The sequence below is a fragment of the Ranitomeya imitator genome, chromosome 6 (assembly GCF_032444005.1).
Source record: "Ranitomeya imitator isolate aRanImi1 chromosome 6, aRanImi1.pri, whole genome shotgun sequence".
NCBI classification, from domain to species: Eukaryota; Metazoa; Chordata; class Amphibia; order Anura; family Dendrobatidae; genus Ranitomeya; species Ranitomeya imitator.
In genome coordinates, this window is record NC_091287.1 from 65,189,668 (window position 1) to 65,205,960 (window position 16,293).

The 16,293-nt window shown below is 45.8% G+C and overlaps 1 protein-coding gene across 1 annotated transcript in view; it reads right to left on the bottom strand.

The window, feature by feature from the left end:
• The window catches only part of RNF32 (ring finger protein 32), a 62,044-nt gene extending 46,632 nt beyond the window's left edge, over positions 1 to 15,412 (bottom strand). Inside the window, exons 1-2 of the mRNA XM_069729728.1 lie at positions 15,337 to 15,412; positions 1,927 to 2,029 (exon numbers count right to left, since the gene is read on the bottom strand). Coding sequence (XP_069585829.1) covers positions 1,927 to 1,998 — 72 coding nt within the window. The 5' untranslated portion in view covers positions 1,999 to 2,029; positions 15,337 to 15,412. The remainder of the gene's footprint in view (positions 1 to 1,926; positions 2,030 to 15,336) is intronic.
• Between the last annotated feature and the right edge of the window lie 881 nt (positions 15,413 to 16,293).

Genomic DNA, 16,293 nt, shown 5'->3' on the forward strand with positions numbered 1-16,293 from the left:
ATAGGATTAGTAATGGATAGGTGTCTTTTAGATGCCCCTCCATTACTAAGCCCGGGAACTGATGTCACCTGACAATACAAAGGTGACATCAAGCACACAGATATGAACCCCACTTGCCACCACTACAGGGTAAGTGGGAAGAGCCAGGTAAAGTGCCAGTCCTGGCACATCTAATAATGTGCCTTTTCTGGGCTACTGCAGGCTGCTATTTTTAGGCTGGGGGGAGCAATATCCATGGCCCCTTACCAGCCTGAAAATACCAGCCCCAGATGTCTGATTTAGCTTGGCTGGTTGTCAAAAATGTGGGGGACCCCACGCTGTTTTCTTTCTTTATTCAAAGGTCAGGTTCTGGCTGATGAACACTCCCATCAGCCGCCAAAAAGTTTAATTTTGGTTTCATCTGACCAGAGCACCTTTTTCCACGTGTTTGGTGTGTCTCCCAGGTGGCTTGCTGCAAACTTTAAACAACACTTTTCATGGATATCTTTGAGGAATGGCTTTCTTCTTGCCACTCTTCCATAAAGGCCAGATTTGTGCAGTGTACGACTGATTGTTGTCCTATGGACAGACTGTCCCACCTCAGTTGTAGATCTCTGCAGTTCATCCAGAGTGATCATGGGCCTCTTGGCTGCATCTCTGATCAGTCTTCTCCTTGTTTGAGATGAAAGTTTAGAGGGATGGAAGGGTCTTGGTAGATTTGCAGTGGTATGATACTCCTTCCATTTCAATATGATCACTTGCACAGTGCTCCTTGGGATGTTTCAAGTTTTGGAAATTATTTTGTATCCAAATCCGGCTTTAAACTTCTCCACAACAGTATCACGGACCTGCCTGTTGTGTTCCTTGGTCTTCATGATGCTCTCTGTGCTTCAAACAGAACCCTGAGACTATCACAGAGCAGGTGCATTTATACGGAGACTTGATTACACACAGGTGGATTATATTTATCATCATTAGGCATTTAGGACAACATTGGATCATTCAGAGATCCACATTGAACTTCTGGAGTGAGTTTGCTGCACTGAAAGTAAAGGGGCCGAATAATATTGCACGCCCCACTTTTCAGTTTTTGAATTTCCACAAAAATTTAAAATAACCAATAAATTTCATTCAACTTCACAATTGTGTTCCACTTGTTGTTGATTCTTCACCAAAAATTTACATTTGGTATCTTTATGTTTTGAAGCATGATATGTGGGAAAAGGTTGAAATACCAGGGAGCCGAATACTTTCGTAAGGCACTGTAAGTTTGGTTTTAAGACATAAGGTAGTGACTATAGGGTAAGAAAGACTTTGGTAAGCATTATTTAGTTTAATTTATTTGTATGTAAGTATGTAAATATACTGTAGAGTGTTTGTGAAGCATATCTGTCAGCTACAGACATAGTTAAAGTTTGGGACTAGCCCATAGTGGGAGGAGCATGCCCCAGTAAAGCACTGCTTTTTTATAAGTAGTCACATAGGGAAGTTCATTAACTAAGGTCAACTTCAAGGTGCAGTGGGCTGATGGTGAAAGCAAGAATCTATCGTTCGGGACAGTGTGAGGCCTTACTGGAATCCCTTGTGGACAGTTCTGGACGTCCGGAGCTCAAGGCTCGATACAGATACTACGTAGAGTGCCTTATTCTCTGGTATATGGAGGAAGATGGATGTGGAACCGCGTGAAGGGAAGGTAATGGATCACGGGTGTACTGCGGAACTGGATTTTCCCTTTTAGAAATGATAGATCCGAAGCGTTCCACCAGACTATAGACAAGGAGGCAAACACCACTATCCTGGTTATTATCTCTACAGGAGCAAGGGCAGGGAAAAGTAAGACACTTTTCAACTCTTGTAAAAAAAAACAGCAGACATAAAGCGGCACAAAGTGTCATCATTGTAAATGAATATTGACATGTGTGGGAGTGATTTTATTGTGAAATATACCTTTGAAGCTTCTGTTACATTAGAACCTGAAACAGATGCTCTGCTCGGCCTTGAACTTAAATGGTGAGCCATGCCGTGTCCAAACGAGAAAGATAGAGCGGACCTGCAAAAGAAAACAGGGCACAATGCAAACTTACTTTGTACTACAGTCAATGATTAACGCTATGTTCTCATTCTATAAACCTGAGTGATAAGTATAGCGCGAGAATACATGATACAAGATAACAGGAGGCTGACACAAAAATCATAAATCAAAACAGACCCCACTCTCTTCTCAGAGTTCTGCCAATGAAAATCACAGAATTCTAGCTGCACGCAACCACCACTAGAGGGAGCTAGTTACATATGGATTTATACAGGTAATACTGACCTTACAGGGGTACTCCGGGGAAATATAACATTATCATAATACTCATACTGTCATCATCTATTAGGATAGCCCGAATAGCACTGTTTTCCTTCCTCACAGTACCTGTAACTGTGTGCCGTTTGAGCTGCTCCCCCTCCCCTATGGGACGTTATGTGACACAGGGGCTGTGGCCTGCTCCTAGCAGCTATTCAGCCCGATATCGGGACATGTCGGAGGTGGTGCCTGCTCCCGGCTGCTAGCAGCTGCCACTTCCCTGATAATATCTGCTTGTATTCAGTTCTAGATCAGGGAGTGTGTCCTGCTCCATGATCTAGGCCTGCAGGGAAGGAGATATTATTGGGGGGCTGGCTGCTGCTAGCAGCCAAGAGCAGGCGATGTCCCATGATGGGTGACATAATGTCCCAGGGAGGGGGAGCACTAAGGAGCAGCTCCAATGTCATAGAATTACAACTACTGGAGGATGGAGGATGGAAAACAGCACTATTCATGTTGTCCTAATAGTTTATGAAGGTATGAGCATTAGGATAACTTTGTATCTTACCCCCTTTAAAGGGGTTGTCCACTACTAGGACAACTCATTCTCATTCAGAATGTTTGCCCTCGTTAAAATAAAAACACCTATACTCACCTCCCGTGCCGGCGCCATTGCAGCGGTGTTTGCACTTGTGATCTCAGGGCTCCCGTGAGGTTGTTGCATCACGTGAGTCCTGCACCCAATCAGCGCTGTTCCCGCCTTCGGATATATAAGTAACTAGCTGAAGAGCCGGCATTGCATGGGCATAGTAAATATCTGTGGTTAGTTATAGCACCTCACTTCTCTTCCCATCACGCCTCTCATTTTCCCAATCACATCTTTCATTTTCCCCCTCACATCTCTCATTTTCTCCCTCACACCTCTCATTTTCTCCCTCACTCCTCTCATTCCCCCCTAACACTTGTCATTTCAACCTCACATCTGTCATTTTCTGATCACTCCACTATTTTCCCTCGCTCCTCTCATTTTGCACTCACACCTTTTCATTTTCATCTCACACCTCTCATTTTCACCTCATCACCTCAGTATATACATGTTTGTCATCTCCCTTATATATAGTATACATCTGTATGTCATCTCCTGTATATAGTATATACCTGTATGTCATCTCCCCTGTATATAGTATATACCTGCTGTGTGTCATCTCCCCTATATATAGTATATACCTGAATGTCATCTCCTTCTATATATAGTATATACCTGTATGTCATCTCCTCCTGTATATAGTATATACCTGTGTGTCATCTCCTCCTGTATATAGTATATACCTGCATGTCATCTTCTATATATAGCATATACCTGTATGTCATCTCCTCCTGTATATAGTATATACCTGTAGGTCATCTCCTCCTGTATATAGTATATACCTGTATGTCATCTCCTCCTGTATATATATGTACCTGTATGTCATCTCCTCCTCTATATAGTATATACCTGTGTGTCATCTCTCCTGTATATAGTATATATCTGTGTGTCATCTCCCCTGTATATAGCATATACCTGTGCGTCATATGTTACTATATCATACAATTATTAGGTTCTGTAGAAGGACGTAGATCTGGGTATTTATTATGATGGAATATAGGCTGAACTGGATGGACAAATGTCTTTTTTCGGCCTTACTAACTATGTTACTATATCATACAATCTCCTCCTGTATTAGACCTCGTTCACACGTTATTTGCTCAGTATTTTTACCTCAGTATTTGTAAGCTAAATTGGCAGCCTGATAAATCCCCAGCCAACAGGAAGCCCTCCCCCTGGCAGTATATATTAGCTCACACATAGTAGACAGGTCATGTGACTGACGGCTGCTGTATTTCCTATATGGTACATTTGTTGTAGTTTGTCTGCTTATTAATCAGATTTTTATTTTTGAAGGATAATACCAGACTTGTGTGTGTTTTAGGGCGAGTTTCATTTGTCAAGTTGAGTGTGTTGCGTTGCATGTGGCGACATGCATGTAGCGACTTTTGTGAGATGAGTTTTGTGTGGCAACGTGCGTGTAGCAACTTTTTGTGTGTCGAGTTGCATGTGACAGGTTAGTGTAGCAAGTTGTGTGCGGCAAGTTTTGCGCATGGCGAGTTTTGCGCGTGGCGAGTTTTATGTGTGGTGCCTTTTGAGTATGTGCAAGTTTTGTGTGAGGCAACTTTTGCATGTGTTGCAACTTTTGTGCATGTGGCGTTATTTCCGCGTGTGCAAGTTTTGCGTGTGGTGAGTTTTCCATGAGGTGAGTTTTGCACTTGTGGCGAGTTTTGCAAGAGCCTAGATTTGGCGAGTTCTGCGCGTGGCGAGTTTTGAGCGGCGACTTTTGTGTTTCAACTTTTATGTGGCGAGGTTGGTGTATGTGTGGTGAAATGTATGCTGAGGGTAATATGTGTTCAAGCACGTGGTAGTGTGTGGCGCATTTTGTGTGTGTGTTCATATCCCCGTGTGTGGTGAGTATCCCATGTCGGGGCCCCACCTTAGCAACTGTACGGTATATACTCTTTGGCGCCATTGCTCTCATTCTTTAAGTCCCGCTTGTTCACATCTGGCAGCTGTCAATTTGCCTCCAACACTTTTCCTTTCATTTTTTCCCATTATGTAGATAGGGGCAAAATTGTTTGGTGAATTGGAACGCGCGGGGTTAAAAATTTCGCCTCACAACATAGCCTATGACGCTCTCGGGGTCCAGACGTGTGACTGTGCAAAATTTTGTGGCTGTAGCTGCGACGGTGCAGATGCCAATCCCGGACATACACACACACATACACACACACATTCAGCTTTATATAGTAGACTAGCTGAAGAGCCCGGCGTTGCCTGGGCATAGTAAATATCTGTGGTTAGTTATAGCACGTCACTTCTCTTATTTTCCCATCACGCCTCTCATTTTCCCCCTCACATCTCTCATTTTCTCCCTCACACCTCTCATTTTCTCCCTCACTCCTCTCATTCCCCCTAACACTTGTCATTTCGACCTCACATCTGTCATTTTCCGATCACTCCACTATTTTCCCTCACTCCTCTAATTTTGCACTCACACCTTTTCATTTTCACCTCACACCTTTTCATTTTCACCTCACACCTCTCATTTTCACCTCAGTATATACATGTTTGCATCTCCCTTATATATAGTATACACATGTATGTCATCTCCTGTATATAGTATATACCTGTATGTCATCTCCCCTGTATATAGTATATACCTGCTGTGTGTCATCTCCCCTGTATATAGTATATACCTTTATGTCATCTCCTCCTATATATATTATATACCTGTGTGTCATCTCCCCGGTATATAGTATATATCTGTGTCATCTCCTCCTGTATATAGTATATACCTGTATGTCATCTTCTATATATAGCATATACCTGTATGTCATCTCCTTCTATATATAGTACATACTTGTAGGTCATCTGCTCCTGTATATAGTATATACCTGTGTGTCATCTCCTCCTGTATATAGTATATACCTGTATGTCATCTCCTCCTGTATATAGTATGTACCTGTATGTCATCTCCTCCTGTATATAGTATGTACCTGTATGTCATCTCCTCCTCTATATAGTATATACCTGTGTGTCATCTCTCCTGTATATAGCATATATCTGTGTCATTTCCTCCTGTATATAGTATATACCTGTGTGTCATCTCCTCCTGTATTAGACCTCGTTCACACGTTATTTGCTCAGTATTTTTACCTCAGTATTTGTAAGCTAAATTGGCAGCCTGATAAATCCCCAGCCAACAGGAAGCCCTCCCCCCTCGCAGTATATATTAGCTCACGCATACACATAATAGACAGGTCATGTGACTGACAGCTGCCGTATTTCCTATATGGTACATTTGTTGCTATTGTAGTTTGTCTGCTTATTAATCAGATTTTTATTTTTGAAGGATAATACCAGACTTGTGTGTGTTTTAGGGCGAGTTTCATGTGTCAAGTTGTGTGTGTTGAGTTGCGTGTGGCGACATGCAGGTAGTGACTTTTGTGAGATGAGTTTTGTGTAGCAACATGCGTGTAGCAACTTTTTGTGTGTCGAGTTGCATGTGACAGGTTAGTGTAGCAAGTTGTGTGCAGCAAGTTTTGTACATGGCGAGTTTTGCGCATGGCGAGTTTTATGTGTGGTGCCTTTTGAGTATGTGCAAGTTTTGTGTGAGGCAACTTTTGCATGTGTTGCAACTTTTGTGCATGTGGCAATTTTTCCGCGTGTGCAAGTTTTGCGTGTGGCGAGTTTTCCATGAGGTGAGTTTTGCACTTGTGGCGAGTTTTGCGTGAGCCTAGTTTTTGCATGTGGCGAGTTTTGCACGTGGCGAGTTTTGAGTGGCGACTTTTGTGTTTCGACTTTTATGTGGCGAGGTTGGTGTATGTGTGGTGAAATGTGTGCTGAGGGTGGTATATGTGTTCAAGCACGTGGTAGTGTGTGGCGCATTTTGTGTGCGTGTTCATATCCCCGTGTGTAGTGAGTATCCCATGTCGGGGTCCCACATTAGCAACTGTACGGTATATACTCTTTGGCGCCATCGCTCTTGTTCACATCTGGCAGCTGTCAATTTGCCTCCAACACTTTTCCTTTCACTTTTCCCCATTATGTAGATAGGGGAAACATTTTTTGGTGAATTGGAAAGTGCAGGGTTAAAATCTCACCTCACAACATAGACTATGACGCTCTCGTGGTCCAGACGTGTGACTGTGCAAAATTTTGTGGCTGTAGCTGCGACGCCTCCAACACTTTTCCTTCCACTTTTTCCCCATTATGTAGATAGGGGCAAAATTGTTTGGTGAATTGGAAAGCGCGGGGTTAAAATTTCGCCTCACAACATAGCCTATGACGCTCTCGGGGTCCAGACGTGTGACTGTGCAAAATTTTGTGGCTGTAGCTGCGACGGTGCAGATGCCAATCCCGGACATACATACACACATTCAGCTTTATATATTAGATTAAGAGGAAGTGAGTGACCAGCAGTCAGTGAAGCTGTGACTCTCAGGATAGTTGCACTGATTGGAAAGGTAATATATGGTAGACGACAGTCAGGTGGGAGGGTATTAGAGATGAGTAAGTCGATCTGCAGGCCATGTTAATAGTCCACGGCTGCCGGAACAGAGCCCTGTGAACCTCCTGGAGCCTCTTCTAATTAGTAGCCCAGCTGCGATGCCATGCATGCATCATGCTGTAAAGATGACATTGGGCACACAAATCCGAGGAGACCCTGGGATTCCAGCAGATAGGAGCCATCCTGTCCGGCAGCCAAGGACTACTGACATGTCTGGTGGACCAGGCTCCTGCGAACTGATTCACTCTTCTCTAATAAGTACAATTGGAAATTGTTTGTAAAAACAAGTTACTTTCCGGTTTACTTCTTATTAAAATAACTAGATGGTGGCCCGATTCTAACGCATCGGGTATTCTAGAATATGTATGTATGTATGTATGTATATAGCAGCCACATATTATATAGCACAGGCCACGTAGTATATAGCAAATATTACGTGGCCTGTGCTATATACTATGTGGCTGCTATATACATACATATTGTAGAATACCCCATGTGTTAATACAGGCCCTGCAGTATATAACACAGCCCAAACAGTATATAACGCAGCCACGCAGTATATAACACAGGTCACGTAGTATAGAACACAGGCCACGCAGTATATCACACAGCCCACAGAGTATATAACACAGCCCACGCAGTATATAACACAGGCCACACAGTATATCACACAGCCCACGGAGTATATAACACAGCCCACGTACTATATAACACAGCCCACGCAGTATATAGCAGCCTCACAGTATATAACACAGGCTACGTAGTATATCACACAGCCCACAGAGTATATAACACCGCCCACGAAGTATATAACACCGCCCACATAGTATATAACACAGCCCACGCAGTATATAGCAGCCACGCAGTATATAACACAGGCGATGTAGTATATAACACAGCCCACGCAGTATATAACACAGCCCATGTACTATATAACACAGCCCACGTGCTATATAACACAGCCCACGCAGTATATAACACTGCCCACACAGTATATAACAGCCCACGTACTATATAACAGCCTACATACTATATAACACAGCCCACGCAGTATATAGCAGCCACGCAGTATATAACACAGGCCATGCAGTATATAACACAGGGCACGTAGTATATAGCACAGCCCACGCAGTATATCACACAGCCCACGGAGTATATAACACTGCCCATGTAGTATATAGCAGCCATGCGGTATATAACACTGCCCACGCAGTATATAACACAGGGCATGTAGTATATAGCACAGCCCACGCAGTATATCACACAGCCCACGGAGTATATAACACTGCCCATATAGTATATAGCAGCCATGTAGTATATAACGCAGCCCACGCAGTATTTAGCAGTGTGGGCACCATATCCCTGTTAAAAAAAAAAAAAGAAATTAAAATAACAAATAGTTATATACTCACCCCCTGAGATCCAGCGAAGCTGTGCCAAGAAGCGCGGCTGCCGCCATCTTCCGTTCCCAGGATGCATTACGAAATTACCCAGATGACTTAGCAGTCTCGCAAGACCGCTAAGTCTTCTGGATAATTTCGCAATGCATCTCTGGGAACGGCAGGTGGCGGCCGTCGTGAGCGCATCGTCTGACTACGGAAGGTGATAATAGCAGGTTTTTTGTTTTTTTATTATTTTTAACATTACATCTGTTTACTATTGAGGCTGCATAGGCAGCCTCAATAGTAAAAAGTCCCACGGCAATGTCGCTGATTGGTCGCGCCGGCTGGGCACGACCAATCAGGGAAGCGGGATTTAAATCCCACACCAATGTCTGCTGGTCGCGTGCGCGGCTGGGCGCGACCAATCAGCGAAGCAGGATTTAAATCCTGCGGCAATGTCGCTGATTGGGCGCGACCAATCAATGAAGCGGGATTTAAATCCCACACCAATGTCGGCTGGTCGCGTGCACCGGCTGGGCGCTACCAATCAGCGAAGCAGGATTTAAATCCCGCGGCAATGTCGCTGATTGGTCGCGCCGGCTGAGCGCTACCAATCAGCGAAGCGGGATTTAAATCCCGCGCCAATGTCGGCTTGGCGCGACCAATCAGCGAAGCGGGATTTAAATCCCGTGCCAATGTCGATGATTGGTAGCGCCCAGCCAGCGCACGCGACCAATCAGCGAAGCGGGATTTAAATCCCGCGCCAATGTCGCTGATTGGTCGCGCCGGCTAGGATCGAGCAATCAGCGAAGCGGGATTTAAATCCCGCGGCAATGTCGCTGATTGGTCGCGTGCACCGGTTGGCCACGTCATCATCTCGCGAGACCGCAACGCATGGACCGGTCACCGGAGCGTCGCGAGGAGCGGTAAAGGCCGGTTCTGGATGCGGGGGCCGACGGACGGTGAGTATATAACGATTTTTTATTTTTTGTATTATTTTTAACATTAGATCTTTTTACTATTGATGCTGCATAGGCAGCCTCAATAGTAAAAATTTGGTCACACAGGGTTAATAGCAGCGTTAAGGGAGTGCGTTACACCGTGGCATAACGCGGTGTAATGCAGCTATTAACCCTGTGTGAGCACTGACTGGAGGGGAGTACGGAGCGGGCACTGACTGCGGGGAGGAAGGAGCGGCCATTTTTCCGCCGGACTGTGCCCGTCGCTGATTGGTCGTGGCTGTTTTGCCGCGACCAATCAGCGACTTGGATTCCATGACGAACAGAGGCCACGACCAATGAATATCCGTGACAGACAGACAGAAAGACAGAAGTGACGCTTAGACAATTATATAGTAGATGCTCTGTTCCCCTGATTAGTCTTATATTTTTTGTTTGGGCAGCACGGTGGCTCACTGGTTAGCACTGCAGCGCTGGGGTTCTAGGTTCAAATCCCACCAAGGACATTTTTATTGAGCTTGTAAGCACTGCGGCTGGCAAGATTACTGCAGTGCAACTGGGCCACTCTGAGACTGCTGAGCAGCATCTGATCGTGCACAGCCGACATAATGATGCAGTTGGTCCAAACTGCCAATCAACGGCAGAGCACCACCCGCACGGCAAGCAGGAAGTCAGGGGAGCACGGCCCATCTGAAAGGAAAGGGTGAGACAAGGCAAAGGGAAGCTGTCACCACATTTGATCTATGAAAACTATTAATATGGGCATACAGGTTATAGAATGCTGAGGAGAGTCCTCTCTGTGTCTCATCAGATCTGTTATTGCTGAGAAATAATTTTTATCACTTATATAAGTGAGCTCTTCCAGGCTCTGGGGATAACTCTGCCTCCAGAGCATATTTTACATGAAGGTGATGTGTAATGGCCGCTCTACTGCTGAGCTGTGTGTGATTATACCTGACACATCTGCAGCTTCCATCTCACAGGCAGACATGGCTGCAGTATTGTTATATTACAGCAGAGCTCAGAGAGCTGCAAAAATGTGTTTGAAAGGAGACAAACTTCATTTTTCCTGTTCTGTGTCAGTCATTTGTCTCACACTGGTAACTCCTCCTTCATGTACAATAAGCTCTGGAGGCAGAATTATCTCCAAGCAGCGTCCGCCCAGAGTCTGGAAGAGGTTATTTATATAAAGCGATAAAAGAGGATTTATCAACAACAAGGCATCTGATATGAGACACACAGGGTGGACTGTTTTCAGCATTCTATAACCTGTATGCCCATATTAATAGTTTACAAAGGTTAAATGTGGTGACAGATTCTTTTTAAAGGAAATATAACAACACGTTCGAATCCCCCAAAACATGGCTTATACGGGTATGTAGGTCTGTGAAACATAAGGGAATTTATACTATTACTCATGCAATTTACTCCTTGTGCAAATGAGGATGAAGTGCTCTGGGTGTACCACAACACCTTCCGAGCCTCTGCCTCATTGTGTCTATTTCTTGCCAGGAGCCAACATTTGTAATGTAGTTAATAAGCTGTCAGTCAAGCCAAAGAAGCTGGTCAGCAGGATTATGAATACAGCTGTGAGGTCAGCAGGATTATGAATACAGTTCTGAATTTAGCAGGATTATGAATACAGCTCTGAATTTAGCAGGAGTATGAATACAGCTGTGAGGTCAGCAGGAGTATGAATACAGCTGTGAGGTCAGCAGGAGTATGACTATAGCTCTGAGTTTAGCAGGATTATGAATACAGCTGTGAGGTCAGCAGGAATATGAATACAGCTGTGAGGTCAGCAGGATTATGAATACAGCTGTGAGGTCAGCAGGATTATGAATACAGCTGTGAGGTCAGCTGGATTATGAATACAGCTGTGAAATGAGTAGGAATATGGATACAGCTGTGAGGTTGGAAGGATTATGAATTCAGCTGTGAGGTCAGCAGGATAAATAGAGCTCTGCAGTAAGCAGAATTATGAATACAGCTGTGAGGTTAGCAGGATTGTGAATACAGCTGTGAGGATAGCAGGATTGTGAATACAGCTGTGAGGATAGCAGGATTATGAATACAGCTGTGAGGTTGGCAGGATTATGAATTCAGCTGTGAGGTCAGCAGGATAAATACAGCTCTGCAGTAAGCAGGATTATGAATACAGCTGTGAGGTCAGCAGGAGTATGAATACAGCTCTGAGTTTAGCAGGATTATAAATACAGCTGTGAGGTTAGCAGGATTATGAATACAGCTGTGAGGTTAGCAGAATTATGAATACAGCTGTGAGGTCAACAGGAATATGAATACAGCTGTGAGGTTAGCAGGATTATGAATACAGCTGTGAGGTCATCAGGATTATGAATACAGCTGTGAAATGAGTAGGAATATGGATACAGCTGTGAGGTTGGAAGGATTATGAATTCAGCTGTGAGGTCAGCAGGATAAATACAGCTCTGCAGTAAGCAGGATTATGAATACAGCTGTGAGGTCAGCAGGAGTATGAATACAGCTCTGAGTTTAGCAGGATTATGAATACAGCTGTGAGGTTAGCAGGATTGTGAATACAGCTGTGAGGATAGCAGGATTATGAATACAGCTGTGAGGTTGGCAGGATTATGAATTCAGCTGTGAGGTCAGCAGGATAAATACAGCTCTGCAGTAAGCAGGATTATGAATACAGCTGTGAGGTCAGCAGGAGTATGAATACAGCTCTGAGTTTAGCAGGATTATAAATACAGCTGTGAGGTTAGCAGGATTATGAATACAGCTGTGAGGTTAGCAGAATTATGAATACAGCTGTGAGGTCATCAGGAATATGAATACAGCTGTGAGGTTAGCAGGATTATGAATACAGCTGTGAGGTCATCAGGATTATGAATACAGCTGTGAGGTCATCAGGATTATGAATACAGCTGTGAGGTCAACAGGAATATGAATACAGCTGTGAGGTCAGCAGAATTATGAATACAGCTGTGAGGTCAGCAGGATTATGAATACAGCTGTGAGGTCAGCAGGATTATGAATACAGTTCTGAATTTAGCAGGATTATGAATATAGCTCTGAATTTAGCAGGAGTATGAATACAGCTGTGAGGTGAGCAGGAGTATGAATACAACTGTGAGGTCAGCAGGAGTATGACTATAGCTCTGAGTTTAGCAGGATTATGAATACAGCTGTGAGGTCAGCAGGAGTATGAATACAGCTCTGAGTTTAGCAGGATTATGAATACAGCTGTGAGGTTAGCAGGATTGTGAATACAGCTGTGAGGATAGCAGGATTATGAATACAGCTGTGAGGTTGGCAGGATTATGAATTCAACTGTGAGGTCAGCAGGATAAATACAGCTCTGCAGTAAGCAGGATTATGAATACAGCTGTGAGGTCAGCAGGAGTATGAATACAGCTCTGAGTTTAGCAGGATTATGAATACAGCTGTGAGGTTAGCAGGATTATGAATACAGCTGTGAGGTTAGCAGGATAATGAATACAGTTGTGAGGTCAGCAGTATTATGAATACAACTGTGAGGTCTGCAGGATTATGAATACAGCTGAGTTTAGCAGGACTATGAATATAGCTGTGAGGTCTGCAGGATTATGAATACAGCTGAGTTTATCAGGATTATGAATACAGCTGTGAAGTGAGCAGGATTATGAGTACAGCTCTGAGTTTAGCACGATTATGAATACAGATGTGAAGTGAGCAGGATTATGAATACAGATGTGAGGTGAGGATTATGAATACAATTGTGATGTCAGCAGGATTATGAATACAGCTGTGAGGTTAGCAGGATTATGAATACAGCTGTGGGGTGAGCAGGATTATGAATACAGCTGTGAGGTCTGCAGGATTATGAATACAGCTGTGAGGTCTGCAGGAATATGAATACAGCTGTGAGGTCAGTAGGATTATGAATACAGCTGTGAAGTGAGCAGGATTATGAATACAGCTCTGAGTTTAGCAAAATTATGAATACAGCTGTGAGTTGGGCAGGATTTGAATACAGCTGTGAGGTCAGAAGAATTAGAATACAGCTGTGAGGTGAGCAGGATTATGAATACAGCTGTGAGGTCAGAAGAATTAGAATACAGCTGTGAGGTGAGCAGGATTATGAATACAGCTCTGAGTTTAGCAGGATTATGAATACAGCTGTGAGGTGAAGCATTATTATAAACTAGATGGTGGCCCGATTCCAACGCATCGGGTATTCTAGAATATGCATGTCCACGTAGTATATTGCACAGCCCACGTAGTATATTGCCCAGCCACATAGTATATTGCCCAGTCACGTAGTATATTGCCCAGCCACGTAGTATATTGCCCAGTCACGTAGTATATTGCCCAGCCACGTAGTATATTGCCCAGTCACGTAGTATATTGCCCAGCCACGTATGTAACAGGTTTAAAAATAAAAAATAAACATACTCACCATCCGAAGAGCCCGTTGTAGTTCTGGCGCTTGTGTGCGGTGTCCGGTCCCAGGATTGGTATGAGCGCAGGACCTTCCATGACGTCGCGGTCACATAACCGTGACGTCATGGAAGGTCCTTCTCCCATAGCATCTTTGGAAGCGGAACCTGCCGCTTGCAGTGCCGAGGAGACGACGCGACGGCGGAAGGTGAGAATAAGGTTTTTTTATTATTATTATTTTTAACATTAGATCGTTTTACAATTGATGCCGCATAGGCAGCATCTATAGTAAAAAGTTGGGGACACACAGCGTTAATAGCGGCGGTAACGGAGTGCGTTACCCGCGGCATAACGCGGTCCGTTACCGTCGGCATTAACCCTGTGTTAGCAGTGACCGGAGAGGAGCATGCGGGCGCCGAGCAGTGACTGCGGGAAGTAAGGAGCGGCCATTTTCTTCCGCACTGTGCCCGTCGCTGATTGGTCGCGGCAGCCACGACAGGCAGCTGGCGAGACCAATCAGCGAATGAATAACCGTGACAGAAGGACAGACAGACGGAAGTGACCCTTAGGGTATGTGTTCACTTTCAGGATGGCCGGCGGTATCGCCGGAGCGGCTTAGCCGCTCTGCGGTAAGCCCCGCCCCCTTTCTGGGACGCGATGATGCCGGATGTGTTCACAGCACACATCCGGGATCATCGCTCCCCACCATAGGGCCCTGTGCTATATCTTGTGGCGACACAGCGTCGCCGCAAGATATATGGACATGCTGCGATCTGAAAAGACGCGCAACATGTCCGGAGTCGCAGGGCCGCCGCGTGCGTGTTACCACGCATAGTGGAGACGGGATTTCATTAAATCCCCTCCACTATGCTGTAACATCTGGACGCTGCGTGTGTGACGCTGCGGCTCCTGCACGTGGACACATACCCTTAGACAATTATATAGTAGATTATATAGTAGAATATTGGATGATACTTATATTTGGGGCTGTGACTACATGCAGCGGTGTAACTAGTCTGATGGGACCCGGAGTAAGGTTTGGACGCCAGCACATGCTGTGGTTATCGGGCCCGGCCGCACCGCCGCTGGCTACATGGACATTTATGTCAGCGGACGGGCGCCTTGTATTCTGCCTGAGCCCGGTATATGCCGCACAGATCCGGCACCGAGACCGCGGGCACCACACGGTGCACGGAAACCGCCGCTGCAGCTGAACCCACCTGTCTGTCTGCGGGAGGACGCTGTGCGTCTACGTAGCCAGGCAACCGAGGTCTGCAGGCAGGAAGAGGCGGCCGGTCAGTGACGTGTCCCGGCCGCCGCAGCAGGGCACGCACCGTGCAGCGGGGCACACCACCGTGCAGGGGCACACCACCGTGCAGCGGGGCACACCACCGTGCAGCGGGGCACACCACCGAGCAGGGCACACCACCGAGCAGGGCACACCACCGTGCAGCGGGGCACACCACCGAGCAGGGCACACCACCGAGCAGGGCACACCACCGTGCAGCGGGGCACACCACCGTGCAGGGGCACACCACCGTGCAGCGGGGCACACCACCGTGCAGCGGGGCACACCACCGAGCAGGGCACACCACCGAGCAGGGCACACCACCGTGCAGCGGGGCACACCACCGAGCAGGGCACACCACCGAGCAGGGCACACCACCGTGCAGCGGGGCACACCACCGTGCAGGGGCACACCACCGTGCAGCGGGGCACACCACCGTGCAGCGGGGCACACCACCGAGCAGGGCACACCACCGAGCAGGGCACACCACCGAGCAGCGGGGCACACCACCGAGCAGCGGGGCACACCACCGTGCAGGGGCGCACACCACCTCTCCGCCTGCGCTGCTGCTGCTGCATTGTATGGACATTCGTACATGTCGGATAGAATGGCGCTCGCTCTCCATAAATCTGGAGTTGGGACCTCAATAATATCTATAAATATTAGTAAACTCAATAATAGATCCGCGCTTTTCATTCTTTGTAGTAATAATTCGGGCACTTAGTTTCCATTGATACTTATTTTTGTGGGAGGGATGTGGTTATAATGTAAACTGATTCTTTGCACCAATATTTTGCACTTAGGGCAGATTACAGCTCTCTATTGTCTGTAGCAACCAATCACAGCGCAGCTTTCTTTAATCAAGAGCGCTATGAGAAATGAAAGCTGC